General features: G+C 39.2%; 1 protein-coding gene across 1 annotated transcript in view; it reads left to right on the forward strand.

Annotated features, from left to right (window-relative positions):
* LOC107551663 (POU domain, class 2, transcription factor 2-like) overlaps positions 1-24,850 on the forward strand; it is a 42,242-nt gene that overhangs the window by 7,927 nt on the left and 9,465 nt on the right. Inside the window, exons 2-8 of the mRNA XM_016233360.1 lie at positions 22,048-22,113; positions 22,794-22,828; positions 22,923-22,982; positions 23,247-23,357; positions 23,524-23,763; positions 23,901-24,006; positions 24,484-24,575. Coding sequence (XP_016088846.1) covers positions 22,048-22,113; positions 22,794-22,828; positions 22,923-22,982; positions 23,247-23,357; positions 23,524-23,763; positions 23,901-24,006; positions 24,484-24,575 — 710 coding nt within the window. The remainder of the gene's footprint in view (positions 1-22,047; positions 22,114-22,793; positions 22,829-22,922; positions 22,983-23,246; positions 23,358-23,523; positions 23,764-23,900; positions 24,007-24,483; positions 24,576-24,850) is intronic.

Raw genomic sequence — 24,850 nt, forward strand, 5'->3', positions numbered from 1 at the left:
AGGCCGGGGGCTAGCGTGAGGAACGACCGGAGGGTTAGAGTGAGCAGAGGCGGGTGGGCTTGAGAACGGCGCGGCCGGCAATTTCAACGAAGGAGCGTCCGGAAGGACATGTGATGACTCCGGGCTGGAGTCACACATATCTTCCCACATAGTGATGTAGATATGTGTTAGGGGGCGTGTTAGAATGAGGCGTTTTAGGTAGGTGTGGCTGACTTTTAACTTTTATAAAGAATATCTCTTTGGATTTGAGACTTTAGTCTTTGCAACTTTACAGATCTTCTTTATGCACCAAGAGCTTGTAACACTCCAAAGAGAAAGGAAATTTTGAAATCGCATCATATGACCCCTTTAAGATCAATTAACAACACTTGTGGCGTAATATTGATTACACAATTATTTCTGTTTAAAAAAAGCTAAAATATCTGGCTTACGGTGAGGCACATTCAATGGAAATTAATGGGGCCAATCTGGGGCACTATAGAGCCTCAAGACAACATGATAACATGATGTTAGTGTGAAAAACCAATGCTTATATTTTCTGTGGTCTAATTTTCTAATTTATATATATATAAATACATAAGCTTAACATTTCTGCTTTTAAATCCTCCAAAAACTGGCCCTATTTACTTCCATTGTAAGTACGATAACGATAACATTGAACTTTATTTTCTGATCAACATTATGCCACAAATGCTGTCCATTGAGCTTAATAGTATAACTCATTAAAATTCTGTCACCCTTGTGTCATTTTAAACCTGTATGACTTTCTTTCTGTGGAACTTAAAAGAAGAAATTTTAGCAACCAGAGAGTTCCGTTTCGCTTTGACTTCCATATGGACCAAAAATTCTATGGAAGTCAATGGGAACCAAAACTGTTTTCAAAACAAAACAAACTTAAAAGTATCACAAAATATCAAAGAATCTTTTATGTTCCACAGAGGAAACAAAGTCATACAGATTTGTAACGACATGAGGGTGTGTATGACAGAATTTTTTTTTTTAGGTGAACAATCCCTTTAGCATGCACTGAACCCAGTAATACTTTAAGTAGATTAGATTGGAGGTGAGATCTATTGGCCTTGCAAATCTCCACCCCTTCATTTTTCTCCTTTGGTGGAGAGTATGTGTTTTCATGGTGATGTATACAGTATTCAAGCAGCCTGATATTCAAGGAGGCTCATGAATGATGTAACAGGAGATGCTTGTCTCAGGCCCGTGTGGATGTGGCTGCAGGAAAATATGGAATATAAATGGAAATGTGAACTTTTACATCAGCATAAATTTACATTAAAGTCAAATGATTGGAGTACATCACACTGAATAATTTCAGTGAAATATTGATGAAATATTTTTTCTGAGATATTAATCAGCGTTCACATTAGTTAGATAGCGTGTAGTTTTACAGATACTGAGATTAATATAAAAGACATTTGAAGCCCTGCGGCTCATTTCTTTCATTCTTTTGTATTAGTAAGTGCTAAGATGGATGTGTAGAAAAGGTGAAAAGGCACACAGGCTGCTCTGCAGGCCTTGACTTATGCCACCTCTTAAATAATGTAATAAAATCTCACATCCAGAATCTCATAATGTCTTGCTAGAAAACATTATCTAATAAGCTGTATTTAATGTGACTTATGTAATGTTTCTAATAATCTTCATGGGATACTATATTATCTGCTTTTATGTCTCATCCTCTCTTCCTCTCACTCTCTCTTTTGGTGCTTTCTTTCTTTTTTCCTTTGCAAGGCAGCACAGGATGCTTTCTTATTCTCTTTTATTCCTTCCGCTCTTTTTCACCTTCTCTCTCTTTCTCTCCCTCCCTCCCTCTCTCTTTCTTAGTCGTCTGCTCCCTTAGCGACCGTTTCCAAGGCACCAACTCCCAAGGGCTGGGGGAGGGGGCCTGTGATGTCATGCGTGCATAACTATACACCTGAATTCTGTTGGTTTTAATTTTTCTGCAGGACTCCCTTTTAAAGCTTTAGTATTTCAGACCCACTTTGCTCTTTATACACTTCTGTTGTTGTATTTATTGCCTCTAGTTAAATTCTGTACACAGACTGCAACATTATTATTTGTGTTTGTGTGTGCTTGATACATGTAAATAAGTATTTACTCTGGTACATTATAATGCACACAGACTTGCCGTATCCATTGAGATCTGATTCATATTAAACAGGTCTTTTATCAGTGCGGACAATACAGTGTGTGTGTGTGTGTGCTCCTTCGCTTAACCTTGCCTCATCTTAGGCTGTAAGGTTTGTCCCCATGATGCAATCTGGCCTGACGTCTAAGTAACGTTTGCAATTATTTAGAAAAAAATTAGTTTTCTTTAATTTATTACGAAAAGTTAGTTATTTTGAATACACTAAATGTAAACATTTATTTCTGACATCATAATACCTGTGTCCAACATCCCATCCTCCACTTTTATTGTCTGTTTCTTAATCAACAATGCCATTTTTACCAGGAATATGTGTTTCACAGAGAATGTAACTTACTTCATGCATTCAACAGGAATGTGTTTCACAGGTAAAGTGACTTAAAGGGGTCATATGATGCGATTTAAATTTTTCCTTTCTCTTTGGAGTGTTACAAGCTCTTGGTGCATAAAAAAGATCTGTAAAGTTGCAAAGACTAAAGTCTCAAATCCAAAGAGATATTCTTTATAAAAGTTAAGACTTGTCCACGCCCTCCTAAAACGGCTCGTTCTAACACGCCCCCACATGTCTACGTCACTGTGTGGGAAGATTTGCATAACACGGCCCAAATGTTCACGCAAAGAAAGAAGGCGTAACTTTTATTCTCACTGTAGTATTGTTGTTGCCGCCGGCGCCATGTTGTGGAGATGCTATGTGTTTAGTTGTGAAAGCAAAACTACTTTGTTTGGCCTTCCAAAAGAGGACGATATCCGCTTCGTCATGCCTAGAGCTGATCCGTGCTGGTCGCTGAGGAAATACATCAGCTTTCACCGTGGACGAAGCGGAGTCCAGCCCGGGGTCGTAACATGTGGCTGCCGCACGCCCGCCGGCCGCTCCTTCATCAAATCCGCCGGCCGCACCGTTCTCAAGTCTGCCGGCCATTCCTCACTCAAGGCCGCCCGCCTCCGCTCACTCAAGCCCGTCGTGTGTGACGCTGTGTGATGCATTTTATGGAAGACTGTATCCTGAACCTGCAGAGTAGCATACAATGGGTCTGTGCTCAAAGGCTGTTCTATAAAGTGGGTCAGTTCAAACTTTGCTAGGACAGTCTGACTCACAGCCTGTAAGTAAATTTTTTATATTTAAAGAATTTGCCACTAATGATTCAAACGCGAGTAGCGCTTGTTGTTTGTTGTTTCTCTGATCACAAATGCAGACATGGTTTTATGTTTACGCTGCACGATACACAACACAATGTGTAAAAACACAATATAAGTCATTATAATCAGTAATTATGTCCCCACTGGATGCAACAAATGCCTCGTTTGTAATGGGTTTTATTGGTTTTGTCTCGCCGTGCTGGGAGACGGCATCACAGTGTGTTAAGGGGCGTAACATTTCTGTCACACGCTTGAGGTATTCAGCCAATCACAACGCACTGGATAGCTGGCCAATCACAGCACACCTTGGTTTTCAGAACGATGAGCTTTGTAAAAATCGACGCGTTTCAGAAAGGTGGGGCATAGAAGAGCAACAATAATGTACATTATGTGGAAAATAATGTGTTTTTTAAACCTGAAACCTGCATTACACCAAATACACAACATAATGTTCTTTTTAGCAGCGCCATATGACCCCTTTAAAATCTTGTTTGCATAAATCACGCTTTACATAACAGTCATTCAAGCGAGGAATGTATAACATATTAACAGCTAGAAGGCCCAAAACAAGCATAAATAAATATACATATATATTTTAGGGGTATAACGGTACACGTATTTGTACCGGAAATTTTCGGTATGGGTCTTTCGGTTCGGTATGCATGTGTACCGAACAAATACAGCATTGTTTCAACTACTGCACGAATGGAACTTCATTGAAAACTTCCAGTTTTTATATATTGTTACTTTTAATAAGAAAGTTTCTAAGTTTCATCTTCAAATTATGTCACTTTTCTTTCAGGAAATTCCAACAATAAATGCGTTTTTTAATTCTCTTTTATATATAAATGCCTCAGTTCAAATGGCAGCGTGGAACGCGAGTGAGCGCGATCATCCCTTCCTCTTTACTACTAGTTTTAATGCAAAATAAATGTGAATGAACATCTCATGTAATTGCTCAATCAGTGTTTCAACTGTGGAAAGACGTAATTAAAACAGCTTGTAAACATGTAACGTAACATTTAATTTACCTCAGGCAAGTCATCAGTGTCAACAGCTCGTTCGCTAGAGAAACGAAGTCTAGAGAAGAGCATTTCATGAAATATTAGACTATATACTCATATTTTATTTGACCTGTTAGTGATGTCCTAATTATTTAATGTATGTTTAAATAAATCTGTTATGAAACAAGTTATGACAGCCACTGTGAAAATGAATATATTTCAACAACAAATAGAAATTGTATAATTTAGAAGCGAACCGTGACGTCAAAACCAAGGTATGTACCGAACCGTCATGTTTCTGTACCATTCCACCTCTATATGCGCGCACACACACACGCACACAAACACATATATATATATATATATTATACTATTTAATACTATTATATATAATATACTATATAGATTGCAAAACAAAAACAGCATATGCATAGATATATTGCACTGCTTTTGTGCATTATTTCTGTGTTATACATTTTTAAGCATCTATTTTTCTAATGCATTTACCGAATACGTTCATGTTCATTTTATTCTATAAGGCCTTACCCGAAATGCACTCTTTGTTGAAAACTTTGGTTTTAAAACTCCAGCTAAAGTGCACTAATACATGCTTTTTGGACAATGTCGCATTACTAAGCAACAAATGAGTCAGAGGATGTAATGAATGTTGTGTTGTTACTGGTGTTAGCTGATGAGGGTCACGGTTACTAGGCAACGGCCATCTCAGCCCGTAGATATGCATTTGGCTCCTAATGGGAGCGGAAAAGGGGAGTGTGTGTGTGTTGGGGGTCAAGTTTGTCTGAAAGGGGATTAATATTTTGAGAAGGGGCAAGCAGTCGCTCCGTCTACACTGCTTGTGTCTATACAGTTCACTTGTTGTTAGTCCTCTTTGAAGCTTTTATCGTGGTGTTTTACGCATTTCCGAGGGTGAGAGGTGGTCTCGGCTACAAAGTACCCAACATGTATTCAACTCAGACATCCAGTAAAAGTAAAAATAAAACTGACTGCACGTGTTAATGGAAAAACATCCACTACTTTTCTGAGTGGCCACTGGTGGCAAAGCTTGCCCACTTAGGCCAATAATAATAATTTGTGTTAATTTTGTAACTATAAAATGTGTTAGGTTAGTGTTATTGTCACAATCCGTTGGAGCAAGGGAATGAGGAAACGATGAGACGTGGAGATTTCACAAAACGAGAGTCTTTAATAATCCAACAGGAGACACAGAACACAAGGATGACGTTCAACAAGTAGACCCGACGAAGAATTAAGGAACAGACAGGAATTTATAAACACAGGATAATTACAGACACAGGTGAGCGGAATCATCAATCACTAAACAAGAACAGGAAACATGACCAAAAAAGGAAAACAGGAACTAAGACAGAGGTAAAACATGACAGACAGTCCAGAATCCTGACATTATGCCCCCTCCCGGAAGGCGCATCCTCACGCCGTAGAACAACAGAGGGGGGCATGGGTGGGAACTTGGGAGGTGGCTCAGGAGGAGGACGGACACCCGGGAGGGGGCCGGCAGACAGAGTCCAGGGAGGTGACGATGGAGGAAGGAGCCAGGGAGGAAACAGGAGGAACTTGGAGCAGCAGGAGCCAAGCAGGACCCAGGCCACAGCCATAACGGCGGCCCACGGTGGAGCCGACGGAGGGAGGAGCCATGGAGGAGAAATGGCCGCCGACTCCAGGGGGCCGACCAATGGCGGTGGAGCAGGTGGTGGAGGAGCCCGAGTCGGAGATGGAGAGCAGATGAGCCATGGCGACAGGGAGGATCCGGAGGTCCTAGGCGGAGCAGATGGGGCCGACGTGAAGGCGTGGATTCAGGAGGCCGTGGGGGAGCCGGAGCGACAGAGGACTGCGGAGGAGCCGAGGGGATGAAGGAGCCCAGCGGAGCTAGTGGACTGCTGGGCAACAGCGGAGAGGAGGGAGCTATGAGTCATGGTGGAGCTGACGGGTTCACAGGCTGAGGCGGAGTCCGGGGCTTAGAGGCTGGAGGTGGAGTCAAGGGAAACTCCAACCACAGTGACGCTCAAGGATGGCAGTCCCGCGGAGCTCACACTGCAAAAATGGTGGGCTGAGGGCGAGCTGAGGGGCTTCCAGACGACAGCGGAGGAGGAGAAGGAGGAGGCAGGAGCGGGTGGGAGAGAGGGCTCCCACCCGCTCATTTGTGAGCCTCCGGGCTTTCAGGCCAGAACTTAGGGATGGGAGCCCTCTCCTCTTCGGTGTGGCACAGTCCCTGCGCCATACACAGCTCACCCTCAGCCGCGGTGCAGGGGGCAGAGCTCCTCTCCGTGCTCACACCGTCTGCAGCTTTCTCCCTCGTGGCGGGCATTGTTGCCTGCTCACACACCTTGACTGATGTCATTTGCAGCTCCGGCTCCGCGGCAATCCTCAGCACTGTCGCTCCATGCGGCAATGGCTCGTCGGTCGCTGCGGGCTCCGGCTCTCCGTCAGCGGTGGGCTCAGGCATGCGCTCCGCTCATCGGGGAGATGGTGGGCTGGGCACTGGGTCGGGAGTGGAACTGGCGAGATTCTCTTGGGAACCGGAGAGGAACAGAGATCCATTTCTCGCCAATGTCCACTCCACAAAGGTGGCGGGTAGCTGGTTAGAGCAGTGAGGACTAGGAACAGTCTAGTATGGCCCTCGAGCGATCTCGGGGATCCATGGAACCTACAAAAACAAAAAACACTGAGGAAAAAATGGAAACAAAAACGGAGGGAACACATGGAGGTAACTGTATTTGGTTGGGTCTTCTGTCACAATCTGCTGGAGCAAGGGAACGAGGAAATGAGGAGACGTGGAGATTTCACAAAACGAGAGTCTTTAATAATCCAACAGGAGACACAGACCACAAGGATGACGTTCAACAAGTAGACCCGACGAAGAACTAAGGAACAGACAGGAACTTATAAACACAGGATAATTACAAGGTGAGCGGAATCATCCATCACTAAACAAGAACAGGAAACAGAATCCTGACAATTATATTTTTGTTTATTGTATAAGGGCATGTGAAACACCATGCCAATCAAAACGGCATCTGTACTTGATAGCCAAATGTAAACATGCTGGACACATGTAATAATTATGATGTCAATATCTACATTTTTAAAAAATATACATATAGTGTTACATAGTTTAGATCTTTCTCATTCTTTTCATATTTTTCATTTCATTCTTTTTCATATTTCATGCACTCCCTAATAAAAAAGTAATATATTTAAAATACATTTATTTCATACTAAGTATACTGTTCAAATCTCTGACATTTCACTCGAGACTTACTGATATTAAAATGATAATTTAACTTTACTTGGAGTACTACTTGTACACAATGCATGTTTCTTAATATTAAGCTTAAGATGTGTTTTTAATGTCACTATTGATGAGGATAGCATGATCTTTGAATAATATCGGTCTTTAAATGCAAGATATTTAAAGTATACCTTGCAATGGTTCCACTTTAGCACAATCAAATATACTTCAGTATATCTTTAGTTAGGCTTCAGCACTACGTCTGCACAATTAAAGTGCATTAAGTACAAAATTAGTTGTTCCAATTTAGCAGATTTTAGGTATGCCAGTTTAGAATACTAAAGGTGCATCTGCAGGGTATTGTTATTACGCGCATAATTATGTAAATGTATTATTAGTATACTTAGAATGAAATAAATGTATTTCAAATACATTTTAGTATATTTATTTTTCACTAGGGCTGTCATTGCATTACCTACCTTACTCTTGTTCTCGTTTTCATTCTTGATTTTGTCCCTATCTCGTTCCCACCCTATTGACCCTCTTACCCCAAACAATTCCCTTTCTCTGTCTCCTTCTCTCTCTCTCTCTATTGATCGACACATAGTGAGCTCTGTTCTTCAATGTGCTGCCTGCCTTTAATCAATACAGATAATTGTCTGCTCTCTCTCTTTGCCAAATACTTGCTCTCTCTTACTCTCTCTCTATCAGTGAACCCCCTAACCACCCTAAGTCTGGGATTCCCCCTGTCTTAATGACCAAAGGTAACCTGTTCTCTCTGTCTCTCTCTCTTTCCATCGATTGGCGTGGGAGCGATTGACTCACATGTGTTAACATGGTGTACGATTGTGCTGCGTCGAAGTCTCTTCAACTATTCCCATGTGGTTATTATAGACACAGACTTTTCAGTGTTTGTCAGGTTAAAAACATGTAATCAGATTCAAATTGGGAGGTCACACCATACTTACTAATACTCTATGACTAAAAGAAGAGATATTGGAAGATATAAAAAGTTTTACTTGAGTAGTCACTCTGATCATGCAGATACAAATAAACATATATTAATATTATATCACTATTTATGGATAGAAAAGATAGAGATGACAAGAAAATCTTAAAGAGACTTGAATCAGGACATGTTGCAGGCTAGATTTGAATCTGATTTTCTCACATAAGCACCAAGGCTCAAACTAATTTTATTGCAAATATAAAAATATAAAACTTTAGAATTGTGTGTGTATATATACACACACACACACACAAGATCACTGTACCTTTTAAATCACTCCATAAGCGAGTGATGTGCATATAGAACTTTAAATTCCCCAAGGTCAAAGTCTGGTCTCTGCCGGTCAGGCTTTTTCAGCTGGATAATAGAGAATTAATATTTATAGTATACTGTGTGATTTTGGATAGCCGAGGTGACACCAGAAAGCGTTTTCTTCATGATGACAGTGTGGTTTTGTTTGGTCGAGGTGTGAGAGAGAGGGCAAGGACGGGTGAATGGTAAGGTCAGATTCTTGCCTTGCCAAACTCTGATTTAAAAATGCAGAATTCTGTGAAGAGGGAGATTACAGGTGATACAGGCCTCATTCCAGAGTGTGACATCCCAGTGGGATCTGAACACACAGACACAGTGAAAAGGAATCGCTTTGGTGTTACACACATATTTATTTTTCACTAGGGCTGTCATTGCATTACCTACCTTACTCTTGTTCTCGTTTTCATTCTTGATTTTGTCCCTATCTCGTTCCCACCCTATTGACCCTCTTACCCCAAACAATTCCCTTTCTCTGTCTCCTTCTCTCTCTCTCTCTATTGATCGACACATAGTGAGCTCTGTTCTTCAATGTGCTGCCTGCCTTTAATCAATACAGATAATTGTCTGCTCTCTCTCTTTGCCAAATACTTGCTCTCTCTTACTCTCTCTCTATCAGTGAACCCCCTAACCACCCTAAGTCTGGGATTCCCCCTGTCTTAATGACCAAAGGTAACCTGTTCTCTCTGTCTCTCTCTCTTTCCATCGATTGGCGTGGGAGCGATTGACTCACATGTGTTAACATGGTGTACGATTGTGCTGCGTCGAAGTCTCTTCAACTATTCCCATGTGGTTATTATAGACACAGACTTTTCAGTGTTTGTCAGGTTAAAAACATGTAATCAGATTCAAATTGGGAGGTCACACCATACTTACTAATACTCTATGACTAAAAGAAGAGATATTGGAAGATATAAAAAGTTTTACTTGAGTAGTCACTCTGATCATGCAGATACAAACAAACATATATTAATATTATATCACTATTTATGGATAGAAAAGATAGAGATGACAAGAAAATCTTAAAGAGACTTGAATCAGGACATGTTGCAGGCTAGATTTGAATCTGATTTTCTCACATAAGCACCAAGGCTCAAACTAATTTTATTGCAAATATAAAAATATAAAACTTTAGAATTGTGTGTGTATATATACACACACACACACACAAGATCACTGTACCTTTTAAATCACTCCATAAGCGAGTGATGTGCATATAGAACTTTAAATTCCCCAAGGTCAAAGTCTGGTCTCTGCCGGTCAGGCTTTTTCAGCTGGATAATAGAGAATTAATATTTATAGTATACTGTGTGATTTTGGATAGCCGAGGTGACACCAGAAAGCGTTTTCTTCATGATGACAGTGTGGTTTTGTTTGGTCGAGGTGTGAGAGAGAGGGCAAGGACGGGTGAATGGTAAGGTCAGATTCTTGCCTTGCCAAACTCTGATTTAAAAATGCAGAATTCTGTGAAGAGGGAGATTACAGGTGATACAGGCCTCATTCCAGAGTGTGACATCCCAGTGGGATCTGAACACACAGACACAGTGAAAAGGAATCGCTTTGGTGTTACACACATTTCACAGGATCGGTATTCATTCTCTGTTTTGAGTCTTTGTGTTTTTACTGTGCATGTGAATGTGTGAAGAACTATACAGTGCTGGACCCTACACATCTCCAATGATTTCAACCAACACATTTTCATGTGCTATTAAAAATATAGAAGATACAGAATAATAGTGGGTTGAAAGAATAAGAGGAATGTAGCACTTCATATATATTCGTATGCTATTGAAATATTGATATATTTGCTTTGTGTCTCCGTTGGCTCTTTCTTTATCAGATTATGTCTCCTCTCGCTTTCTCTCCTTCTTTCTCAGTCAAGCCTCAAGGATAGAAACCTTGAATATGAATTTCAGAGGCAAAGAAAGAGAAAGGGGGGGTAGGGTGGGGTTGTGCTCTTAGGGAGCGGTCGTTGAGAAAGTGCCTCTAATGGGCGTCTGTGCGCTCCCCCCTGCCTAGGGCCCCGATCGATACCGACTCAGAGCAATAAAGCTTTCCCCTGTCATCTCCACAGAATACAAAGCAGTATGGGGAGAGAGAGACAGCGAGAGAGAGAGAGATAGGTGAAAAGCTGTTCCGCTAGCCAGACCAATTTCCTACACCCCCCCCAACCCATCTACCCCCATCTAACAGCAGTAGAGCCCCTACCCCCTCTCGTTCCTTCTCTCCATCTCACAGTCCACCTCTCCTTTCCCCAAATGTAGCACGGGTCCCCTGTGCTGGCTCTGAGTAGGTTTTGATATCTCCTTGCAGTCGGGAGGAGAGAAATAAATAATGGCAGAAGAAACTCTTATTTTAGTTATTATCACAAACACAGAGACAAGGACGGATAGAGAGAGAGACGGCCAAGTGGGGCATAAAAAAGGAAAGGAAATTAAACAATAAAAGAAGTTTTAAAAAAGGCAGCTGGAAATGGATGGATAGACAGAGAGAGAGCGAACGAGTGAGAGATGTAGTTTAGGAAGTGAAATGGGATGAGAAGAGAACGAAGACGGGGAATGAAGTGATACAAAAAGGAGGGGGCGGAAAGCGAAGGAGAAGGGGATTATGGGAGAGAGAAAGATGGATGTTGTGATAAAGATGGAGGGTGAGTGGGAATATTGATGAGTAAGAATGACAGACAAAATGAAGCGAAAAAACTGTGCGGGGAAAGGTGAAAGGCAGGTTAAAGGTCAAATTATTCCTGAAATTGTAAATCAATCACTTTTAATCATAAATACGGTAACTATTGGAAAAGATAGAAAGCGTTTCTGTGTGAGGATGGGGATATCAAATAAGGATGTGCAAAATGAAATATTAAAAATCAACTAGTGTATGAGCTGCCTGTTTGACTGGTTTGGTTTAGGTTCACCTTTTCTATCAAATATAAGATGGATTCTTTTGTTTAAAAACAATTAGCACTACAAAATGTCTAATGAAACTTGACATGCACTAAAAAATCTAATGCATGCTAAAAAAATCTAACGAAATATAGTATATAAGAAAAAACCTAGGTAAACTAGTCAGCCTCTCTAGTTGACCATCATGGCCCGTCCTTCATGTCAAACCAAACGGTTCCTCATGAAAGTGACAGTGTAAGTGTGAACATGTCCGTGTTTGTCCTCCATCACCGTGCACTTGTGCTTTTTCTGTGACAGCTCTAGAGTCGCTCCGTCATTACGCTGCTGTCAACCTAATAACATCTCTTCCTCATCTCTCAAAAACAACAGTTTCTGTTTGTATGGGTGTCTCATCTCTTTTGTTGTACCCTCACCCCTCCATCCTCCCCAATTCAATCCCTCATTTCTTCTTTTATTGGAAAAAGATGGGATGAATCCTTCATCTTCTCTCTTGTAATGCTTTTCTGTTATTATTCTGCAGTAGGGCTGGGCGAGATAGCTAAAAATATTATAGACGTAATTTTCAGGCTTTTGACGTTATTTGATATATACCTCGATTTTTATGCCTTTTTTCCGAAATTGGTGTTTTTATTCATCTGAGGAATAGTAGTTTTCACCAAGAAGTCACTGTAACCAATTAGATTCAAAATATTTCATGTGTAAAGTTAAAAAGTTAAAATAATGAATGATTTCCTTGTGGTTTTTCACTAAATTATGTTTTCTATGTACAATCATGGGTAACACTTTATTTGAAGGTGTCCTTGTTATGCACGTTACATGTACTTACTATTATAATAACAATAAATTATGTCAAGTCAAGTCACCTGTATTTATATGGTGCTTTTAACAATACAGATTGTGTCAAAGCAGCTTTACAGTATCAAATAGGAAAATAGTGTGTCATTAATGCAAAAGGACAATAGTAAACACAAAATTTTCAGTTATTATGCATAATTTCATGCACGTAACCCTAAGCCAAACCCTAATCCTAACCCTAACCATATAGTAAGTACTGTACATGTGGTTAATTAATATTACTCAGTACTTAAATGTATAATTACACTGTAACAAGGACACCTTTAAATAAAGTGTAGCCCAATTATGTAAATAAATAAAATATTTTATATAAAATATTTTCTATTTTATTATGTGGAGTATAACAATAAATTGTAATATTATGAATAAAACAAATGATATTTAATAAATTCATATTAAATAAATTAATAAAAATGAATGCATTAATAATAAATAAATACTAAATATAAAATGTTCTTTTGTAGTGAATGTAATGCATAACAAAAAATATACAAATTAATCCGTTTTGAATGAAGCATCGTACGTTTATTGAAACCGATGATAAAGTTGAAACCAGTTGAAGTATTGGGCAAAACAAACAAAAAATCAGTTCAGACGGTCATTTGTAGCGACCAAGAGCGTCGGATTGGTGGCACTTTTTCAGCTTACACACATTTCTTTCTACTTTCTAGTCTTATCTTCCAAGTTTTTCATTTATTTTCTCATCTCCCCCTGTCCTTTTCTTTCCCTGTGAGATTTTACTATCAATTCTCCCACTGTGCACTTCTTTTTCAAGTGGGCTGACTCTCTCCTGCATCCATGTTCTTTCCCGTTCTGCCGTATGAATTCCTCTCAGCTCCCCTTATTTCCCCCTCCCTTTCTGCACAGTAATAATGCTACTGATAGAAAGAGGCCCAAGTGTGTGTGTGCATGTGTGTGTGCGCGATTATTGTAGTGTCGGGAGTCAGTGGAATCGATCGATGCAGAAATATGAGGGTCTGTGTCAAAAACAATAACCACCTATTCCCCAGACACACACGCTTTCTCACACACAGCTATATATGCTGAAATATTAAACATGCACACGTTCGTTCAGGAGAAACGATACACAACCCTCACATTACAGGAAAAATGCTCCATTTCAGATAGGAAACTTATCAGCACAAGAGCCGCTCTCCGTTTACCATTTCACTGTCTGTCACAGGGGTAAAAACATACGCATAAGCACAGACAAACACACACACACACACACACACACACACACACAAGAGACCTTTCACTGCTGTTGCCTGGCAACGTAGGCCAGTGACCAATCACAGTGCAGAGCAGTGTCCAGTGATGTCACAGCGTCTGCTGATCAGCAGGGAAGAAAGAGAGAAAGAAATGTCTGGAAACAATTAAAAAGAGCATTTTCATCGTTACGTTACTGGACGTGCTGATAGTTTAACAGCTGGAGGAGCGAGTGAGAAGTGGAGAGAATGGACAGTTGTGTTTATGGAGGTGAAGAGGTGGACGCCTCAGTCTGGAATGAAGGACGGAAAGTAACTTTATCAGCATTAAAGACTAAGACACAGTTGTGTTGGACCAAACGCGATTGCATCTGCAGCGTGAAGAGCGTTCGCTGTGAGAAATAGTTTCTAATCACTCACACCCATACACACGCATACGGCTCTGAGCTGTGACAGCTGCAAGATTGATGGCTCTCTTGAGGCCTGTAGCTCACGCTCTTAAACGCACAGCTGATCAGATAAACATGGAGAGAAGGAGAGAGAGAAGCATACTCGATTTTAAAGATGATAGAGGCTTGTGTGCTGGTGGATCACGAGATGTTCCTGCTAGTTCCACGAATGCATCTGGCCGCAGGTCATCACTGAAGCTACAAATGTTGTTTGCAATTATTACGAGGAAGCCCTGGAAATGGAAATCATGAGATGAGGGGCCGGCCAAATGGCCTGAGACCCCCGTGACATATGCAGACGTGTCTGTGCTGTGTGACCTCTGGGGTCATGAACTTTAACCCCAGCAGCCACACAGCATACAGACAGGCTGTCGATGACCGTGAACCTGACGCTCTGCTCTCTTTGTGTGATACAATACATATACAAGTGCTCAAATTCTGCAGTATAACAAATGTCTGATTATTATGTTAAAGTGAAGATGTGTAGGACGATACATGAAGAAAATATAAGTTAAATAGAGAGAACTGTAACTGAATTAAGCTCTCATATGCTCCTGTACAGGCAGCTGTCTTTTGTTGTTTGCGTCTGTTGTACAGATTAATGTTATTTTTACATTTATTTTATGGTAATAAGACCAGTGAAGTTGAAATGGAGCGCTCAGAGATTTATCAATCAGTAGATTGGAGAGAAACTCTTCATAGCGTTCATTAGAAGTGGAGCGATGGCGCCTCCTCGTGTTAAACATACAGTACTGCAGTCTCTTAAATCACCCATACAGGTGCATCTCAATAAATTAGAATGTCGTGGAAAAGTTCATTTATTTCAGTAATTCAACTCAAATTGTGAAACTCGTGTATTAAATACATTCAATGCACACAGACCTGAACTTCAACTTCACCTTGACTGTGAATCATTGTAGCAGGCTGTGTCTAAAATTTTCAGAAGTAACTAACCATTTGGTTTGTTTAATACGCCAACGTTCAGTATTAAACAATTTTCTATATTTGTAAATCTTGTTCTTGCTGCTGAAATTCTCTCATTTCTGCTGTATGCACTTGAATCTCTCTTTTCTGACCACCTTTGAGACTTTGTCTGATAGCAAACTAACACCGATGAATCTTTAGGCATCTGCTAAAATAATAATAATAATAATAATAAAATAAATAATCAAAAATTTCAGATGGAATGTTTTTACATCCCTCCATCAACATTATCTTCACTCAACACCCTAAAACTATTATCATAAATATATAATATCATATTGTGTGCATATGTATGCTAAAATCTTATTTTTATAGGAAAACTTTTTTGTTTTACATAGTGTTAAGATAATTATATTAACCATAATATTTTTTATATTAATACTATATCTATATTTAATGTTCAGATTATTGTGATAACATTTTCTTGAATCCCTTAATATTTATGAAGATGCAGTTATGGTGGAAAATTATATTACAACATATGGCATCATTCAAATGTAACTGTTTCTTAAGGTTGATAATACATAGGGCAACATTTTGATCAATTTTGCTGGGCAACTTTTTTTAAACAGTGTTGCTTGGGCACTTTCCCATTGAGAATGGGTAACAAATTTCTATCTGGATCGGTCGTGGGCACTGTGTCTAACCTGGTTGCCCTTTGATGGCAACATTGCCCAAAAAGTTGCCCATGTGTATCATCAGCCTAAAGCCCAGTTCACACCAAGAACGATAACTTTAGCGGACACTATCGTCTGTAAGCGCATGCTCGTCTGCTGCTTTAAATTCTCGAGCTTGTTATAGCAGGATTGATTCTGATTGGCTCTGTCAATGTTGTTATCGTTTATCGATTCCAACAATATCGTTTTTTTTATTGTTATAGCTGTGATGGGGACTCATATTGAGAACAATTTTTAAAACTATATCTTTATCGTTATCTTTATAGTTATCGTGCTTGGTGTGAACAGGCCTTAAGAGCTGTAAGAACTGTTGTATAAAAGGCTCATGCATAAATCCTACAAAATAATTTACTAGACAAAATATGAATTGTCACTGTATGATTTAGTAGAATTTTTATTTTACTTTATTTATTTATTTATTTATTTATTTATTAATTTTTTGTGTCCCAGGATGCAGCTCTATGTTGTTGATTTATAGCATTTAATAACTTTACAATTTTCAGACTGTGTAAAATAATACAAATAAAACATGATAACAACAATTTGGTGTGTCTGCGCTGTTCTCTGTCGTGGAACATGTAGTTTGGACAGTTTGGAAATGTTTATTTTCAGTCTTTGAGCAGTACAGCCTGTAATCCATCCCTGTTTCCTGCTTTAGACACATTACTGTTTTATATCACAACACATACGGCTTGTTTTGCTTTCTCTGCTTTGTTTTGGGCTCCTACGGGGTGATTCATGCCCCAGTGTGGACGTGTGAGGTTGGAAAAAAAGTCGTGTGAGCAAGCGTCCTCATTCTGTATTTTCTGATGGAGGCTTGTGGTGATATACAGTAGAGATACGGCGTGAGACGGGTGTGCGAGAGAGGACTCGTGAGCTACTCTTTCCAGCAACCCCAGCACTTTCCAGCGGCACAACTCTCCCCCTCTTTTCACCTCTATCACACCATCTGCTTATTCTTTCATCTCTCGCTCCTCTCTGCTGCCTTCCCACTCTCAACCTCTTTCATCCTCTGTCTCTTCACCTGACCCCACTCTTCAGCCCACCGATCGACAGCGCTTCACTTCCTCCTCCGTACGCGCGCCGTTCCTGCTCGTCTTCCTCAGCATTTCCTCCTCCAAACGCTCAATCAAACGACCTGTGACATACTTACGAGTGTAAAATGCAGTCAACGTTGCGTTCTTGTAATTGTGCCATGTCTGCCCTGACCCGCTCCTTTCTTGCTCTCTCGGGGTCAGGAAGTGGGCAAGAGGGGGCGGAGGTGTGGGTGAGTATAGCGTAGAGAGGAGGTGACGGAGGGAGGAGAGAAGGAGGAGTGGAGAGTTCACCCCCCCACTTGTTATCAGTTTGTTCCTCCTTCTTGGCCACACACTGACAGAGTCAAAGAGACGCGGAGAGAGTGAGACAGAGAAAGAGTGTATTCATGTGTGTGAGAGGAAGAGGACCTCACTGAACAACTGTACACATATTCATCAACATGACAAAGACCGGTCCTTTTGCATCCATGGACTACTCCCATATGTGGCTGCCAGGTATGTGTCTGGAGCATCTGGGGTGGTTGCCAGGTTGGTCTCTTTTTTTGAGTTTTATTGATGGATTCATTAGAAATGCAGGGATGTTTGAGGTCATTGGACCAAGAAGGTTAGTGTAGAGAAACTGAAAGAAAGAGCTATGCAAAGTTACAGAAAGGCTGAAATTCCAGAATATGCGTCATGAATTTCGGAGTGTCTATTTCTATAGAAATAGAGGGATTTGTTTTATGGTGCTTTGCAAGAGAATTCAGATTTCTGTGATTGTTTTTTTTTTTCCAAAGCTCTGAAACTTAAAAATATATATATTTTGTGTAAATTATTTATAAAAAAAAAATTAATTTAATGAGAAAATTCAGTTTATTTCATAAAAAACTGAAATATTAAACATGCCCAGATTCATGCTGTTCACGTTGTCAGGTGATGTTTGTACATTGCCGTTTTCACATTTACATTTATTCAAGCATCTTACAAATGGAATATGACAAGCCATACATCTTATGATTCATCTTTTCAGATGCCACCAAATTTTTGGGTTGAAATCTGGGCCAATGTAGGACATGTTCTCAGAGTTTAAGATCATTGTCCTGCTGAAGTTCAGCTCAGCAGACAGAGAGATATTTTCTTGCAGTATTTCCTTGCGTTTTGCAGCATCTGTTTTTCCTTGTACTTTGATAAGATGCCCAGTCTCTGCTGATGAAAAACAAATCCACAGCATGATGCTTCCAACACCTTCTTCACTATGAGGATGTTGGCTTTTGAAGTGCCAGTATTAAATTTGCACAACATATATACATTTTTACAAGTTTTGGCCACAATTCTTTTTGCACATCTTAGGAACATATTGCTTTTTTGGCAGACCAAGTTTATTATTATTATTATTATTATTATTATTATTATTATTATTCATGACTGTTTTGGAGTAGTGGCTTAAATCCTGCATTCTCAGCTACTGACCTCTGTGGCTTTTCTCACTAGACTCTTGCTGCCACAGTGAGGTTGTGAGCATGATGCTTCCAACACCTTCTTCACTATGAGGATGTTGGCTTTTGAAGTGCCAGTATTAAATTTGCACAACATATATACATTTTTACAAGTTTTGGCCACAATTCTTTTTGCACATCTTAGGAACATATTGCTTTTTTGGCAGACCAAGTTTATTATTATTATTATTATTATTATTATTATTATTATTATTATTATTATTCATGACTGTTTTGGAGTAGTGGCTTAAATCCTGCATTCTCAGCTACTGACCTCTGTGGCTTTTCTCACTAGACTCTTGCTGCCACAGTGAGGTTGTGAAGCTTAGGGGGCATTTTTTCTAGCCAATCTCATGTTCTCATTGTAGAATTTGTAATTTAGTAAATTGTGACTGCTCGTCAATGATCTGCTTTTTTTTTTTTTTAACTAAGCACTGTAAATGAACTGGTGGTTTTGTGATTTCTGTTGTGAAATCCTCAAAATAATTAACATTTCTCTGCATTAATTTCAAAGGCACAATCAATAACTACAGTAATTACTAGATGCCCAAAAGCTGTGTTTTTCTCTTCCTAAATTCAGAGAGCTCATCTAACTTTTAAGTGGTTAACAACAATGTCAATTTGTGGTATTATGTGCATAAAATCTTCAGGTTATTACACTAACATTACGTATATCTATGTTTTTGCGGTTTCATCAGGCAAATAAGCAATTTTTAGTACTCAGGAGGTAATGAAATTATATTTATTGACTGGAAGTGTATAAGCGAACCTCTGGGAAACCCAGTGTGAAGTTCTCCATGGGGTTTCCCCCTTCCTCAGCTCCCAATTGCAACTTTGACCTACAGCGCAGCTGTCTGCAGCTCAACAGATGGAACACAGTACAGGAACTCTTGCCTTTAATAATGAAAATTAGTATATTGTGGAGTATAATGTTCTTTGTTAGTACAGTTTGTGTTTGCTATGAGAAGGAGTAAGAATGCTTCCTTGAGGAGTGTTTCCTTCACTTTCTGTGAAGTTCCTAGCAGGTAGAAACCAGCAATAATATTCCTAAAGACAACTTGCATTATCATAACTGATTATCTGTCCTTTCAAACATTGTAAACGGGGAGAGAGGTTAGTAATCGGCAGTCAGAAGAAGTAAGTCTACTGGAACCCAGACACCCTTAGATGATGAATATGTGTTTAAATACAAACCAACTGAGCTGAGCAAATTGAGAAGTTAATTCATGCAGTGATGGATATGGTGATCTGAGATTGCCCTGATTATTGTTATACGAAAGCTCTTCATCTTTACACGTGGCATCGTGACGCAAAAATAAGTGACTGGTGACTGAGAATGAGTCGCACATGCAGGGATTCTGTATAGCTCAATAAACACTCAATAGTAGTTGAACGTCCTAGAAAAATGTAGCAGTAGAAAAAACGTATTTGCTAAACGCAAGCCACGTTTAAAAGAGGTTACATAGAACTGTCAAATTCGAAAATAAAGCAGAATTAGGGATTATGAGGTTAACAGAAATAAGAGAGGAAACAAATATTGCTGAAGGTGTGCAGGAAGTCTCTCTCCCTCAGAAATGTGGAGTAGTTTTTTTGTCAATTAATATTGCATTACAATAATTTAGCTTGGAAACCATTTCCAGTATGTGCAGGCGGTGTAAGCATATTTATTTCAGATTTTTAAAAAGAATGGAGATCTTTGTAATACAGAAGTTATGAAATGGAGAAGTTCGAAATATATAAGAAACAGAACTGTGCGTGTCAGCTACTGTATAAAGACTGTATATTATATAGCAGCACCTACATTTAAGCCTGCGCGTGTGTGTGTGTGTGTGTGTGTGTGTGTGTGCGTGTGTGTGTGTGAATGTGCGTAGTAATAGCTGGCCCGACAGTAAGGGTTTGGTTTAACACATTGTCTTTGGCCCAGCCTGAGGGGAAACAGAGAGGGAAGTGAGACATTAACACCACAACCATCAGACACTTTTTAATTTTAACTTCATATGAATGATGAACTGCATATTCACTTCATATAAAACCTTATGTTCTAGATTCCATAATGCGAAACTGTGGTGGATGTATATCAAATGAGTTATCATAGACTGCAAGGTGTCATGATTAATCCATGATTAAAAACACTTCTTTGACATTTTTGCTTCAAATTAATGATGCCTCTCTGATAACCTCAAGTCAGCTTATTTTATTCAGATGAATTATGACACCATACTCAAAACAGTCAGAACTTGTGTGTGACACAATCTGAAAATATTCTCAAACTTTCAGCCTGAGCTATCATAGCACCATTTTACCAGCAGGCCATTCTGTGGAAACCCTTATAGATACGGCCCATTGGCTGACGGGCCTCGAGAGGGGCTTTCCTTCCCTTTTACTTCCTTTCACCAATCACTGTCGCTGGACCCTGGATTTGATCGTCTGAGGAAGTCGGCAATTCTTCAGCTTTTTGGTGGCTTTTTCACGAGTGATTCAATTTAAACAAGTGAAGTTGGTTTCCTGTGTAACTTTCTCTGGGATTATTACAGTCACGTTTTTTTTAAAGTTGTACTGCCCCCTGGAGGAGTCAGATATTAAATATCAGTATCTGGTAAGGCTTCAATGTTTCATGTACTTGGCAAGAATTAAATATCGATGAAAATATTTGTGAAAGAGTGAGAAATGAAGGATGAGGCATGAGTGTTGAGGGGGAGATAGATAAAGAGGATCAGACGAGATAGTGGTATATGCAGGTGGGTGATATTATTAGTCAGTCGTTGGCTTTATTTGCATTTTTCACAAAAGGGAAGTGAGTGTGTTTCTCTGTGTGTGTGTGTGTGTGTGTGTGTTTATGAATGTCTGTTTGAGAGCTTTTTTGGATACAGAATTTATAACGCTGCTGATGCTGCTTATAACTCCTTTGTATTGTAAAAAGTGTCATACAGATAAACTGAACTGGCTTGAATTTGTCAGCGACATACACACATTCAGCTGTGTTCTGACTTATACATAAAATATATCTATGATTTACAGAATTCAGTTTAGACCAGAACATTATAAATCTTATTTCTAAAAAAAAAATGGTATTATGATTCTTTAAAGATATAAGATATTTCACACACACACATTTACTTTGCACGCTCTGTTTCTCACCGCTGAGGGACTGGGACAGTCCCATGGGCTCGGTTACAGTTAAATTTGAAGTGACATGACATGATGAAGTGACATCTGTGGTGACGTAACCATTATTAGTTGTTTGTTGGATTGAGCACGTCTCCAGTTGTGTGAGAATGGAGGAATCTAGACCTCTGTATTTTTAGAATCAAAAAGTGTGCATTTGTGTCCTTTTTATTCAAAATATAACATATTTGTGTTTGTTACTCTTCCATTCATCATCATCAAAACTATTTAATAATAATAATATATCTTACTATTCAACTGTGGTATATGATTGAACTGTTAAATCAGGGTACAGGGCTGCTAACTGTATGCAAACAGTAATTAATTTGAACAAAATATGTTAACAGAAATGCATCATCCTGTAGCAAAAGCTAATGACTGACCTCATATCCCTCTCTCTTTTTCACAGATATCAGAATGTCAAAGCCAATAGAGGTTGAGAATCCAGCGGCAGACTCACCGATGGAGAGCACAGGTATATAAAACTACATTATATTTACATTTTTTATAGGTCTGCAACAAGGATCAACAAAAAAGAATTTTCTGCTCAGATATTTACTTGACATAATAACATTTCCAGCATATTTTTATGTGTTAACAACATTCTGAAATTATGAAAATAATAAATCAATAATAAAGAATAAACAAAAGTAGTGCTGGGCAACGATTAACCGTGATTAATCGCATCCAAAATAAAAGTTTTTGTGTACATAATATATGTGTGTGTACTGTGTATATTTATTATGTATATATAAAGACACACACATGCATGTATATATTTAAGAAAAATATGTTATGTTTATATATATATTTATATATAATATAAATTATATGAATATAAATATATGCAAATATTTTTAAAAAATATGCTGTATGTGTGTGTCTTTATATATACATAATAAATATACACAGTACACACACATATATTATGTTTTCAATCAAAATTAATATAAATAAATAGCATGTCTTTTGCTATATTAAAGCTACTTTATATTTTTTACTAACTAAAAACCTTAACTAAAACCTAACTTATATTTTCAAAATTAACAGAAGTGTTGTTAATATCCTCTTAACTATACTAACTATCTTAACTAAAACCTAACTTCAATTTACAAAATTAACAGAAATGTTGTCTTCTCTCATTGTGTTTGTCAGCCTCCGAAAGAAATGGCTCAGATTCAAATAATCAGGTAAGTGACAGCCAGGTACCAGTATTATATTTCATCTGAAAACAGCATGATCAAAAATAATAAATCATATTTTCAATGCGTTTCCCTCCAACAGCTTCAGCCAATGAAAATCAGTCCTTTCTCTCTTTCTCCCACACTGAGCAGCAGCACCAAGGTGAGTGAATGTGTGTAAATGCATGTGACAGTTTGTGTTCTTTATTACTGTCAAGTGATTCACATACAGATCTGCACATATTTTTGTTGTTAGTTTCGGAGACCGTTTAAAAGTTAGTCTTTTACAGTTTTTACAGATTATAGCTTTTTTCCACCTCATGAGCTGCTAGTATTTTATTAACCTCATTTCAATACTCCCACTCACTGTGTCCCTTTCAGTAACACATTAATTCATCATTAGCGCTTCTCTGTCACTATGTCTCAGACTAAGGTGGAGGATTGTGGTGAGATGTCTCGCGCTGCTGTACAAACTCCACCTGCTCAGACGCCCCTTCCTCACACACAGCTGATGCTAACGGGTGGTCAGCTCGCAGGGGTGAGACAAACATGCCAATACATGCGTACATACACTCTTTATATGTGTTGCATACTGTATGTGTGTCTGTGTGGGTTCCTACATGAGCTTGCTTGCCTTAGATGTGCTTTCTTTTCTAACTCTTATTTTCGCCACACTCCTTCTCTGCCGCTCTTTCTCTCTCTAGTTGACTGCACTTTTGCCAGCACAGCAACAGCTGCTCTTACAGCAGGCGCAGCTCCTCGCTGCAGCTGTGCAGCAGTCGCATGTGGCCCACGCGGCCAATCAACAGCAAGCCCAGCAGCAGGCAGCTCAGCCGCAGTCACAGGGCCAATCGCAGAGCACACAGGAACAAAACGCCGCCCCTGTCCCGCCGCCTCCTCCTCACCAGCTTCCTCTTTCTCAGCCAATCCAGCTCACTGCGCAGGTACAGCTAGCCAGCGCTGGGCAGCACACCTGAAAATTGTTGATATTGTTCCAGAATCAGTGTTTTTCCTCTTTCAGTCCTTCATCAGAGTGAAACCGTCACATCCTTTCAGCATCTGTTTCTTTTCTCTCTTTCAGGACATTCAGCAGTTGTTGCAGCTGCAACAGTTAGTCCTCGTTCCTGGACACACTCTGCCTTCACCCGCACAGTTTCTTTTACCACAAACACAGCAAGGGCAGCAAGGTAGCTTATTTACTATTAGTATTCTCACACCGTGTCCTAAATAAGTTTCCAACATCAGATCACTAGTTTGCCAATCACAGTCAATCAGAATTAAAAATGTCGTTTAATATTAATTAAACAATTAAACATAGAGATTTGCAGTAATTTACACCTGTAAGAATTTATTATAACACTTTATTTTAAGGTGTCCATGTTACACGTTAAATGTACTTAGTATTATAACAATAAATTATGCATACTTACATGCAAGTAACCTTAAGCCAAACCTTAATCCTAGCCCTATAGTAAGTACATGTAGTTAATTAATATTACTCAGTACTCAAATGTATAATTACATTGTAATAGGGACACCTTAAAATAAATTGTAACCCAATTTATTGCTTATTATCACTTTATTACATTGTAATTTTTCAAGATGTAATAATTAGCTAAAAATGGTCTGATTTGATTTAATTGTAATGGTTGTGCATGTTTCAGGGCTGCTATCAACGCCAAATCTAATATCACTACCTCAGCAAAACCAAGGAAGCCTGCTGGCTGCTCCACACAGACTTAGTCTTCAAGCACAGGTACAACATCTGATAAAAGGCCACATATTTGGGAGTCTACTGTTCCCCAACAGGGGTAAACATATGCCAGAGGTTACTTAAAACAGTATCCAAGGTACTCACAACATAAGTGATTAATTAAATGTGTGAAATTTTCAGTTCCCTTTTTGAAAAAGGGAAACACAGTATTGTTTATGAACTTTGTAATTTTGTGTGTATGACAGCTGTAGTAAGACTGGGGTGAATAAGATGTTTTAACAGTAAAGACTGATAGATTGTTACAACAGATTTTCGTT

This window comes from Sinocyclocheilus grahami, unplaced genomic scaffold (genome assembly GCF_001515645.1).
Source record: "Sinocyclocheilus grahami isolate Dianchi unplaced genomic scaffold, SAMN03320097.WGS_v1.1 scaffold429.1, whole genome shotgun sequence".
In the NCBI taxonomy this organism is placed as follows: Eukaryota; Metazoa; Chordata; class Actinopteri; order Cypriniformes; family Cyprinidae; genus Sinocyclocheilus; species Sinocyclocheilus grahami.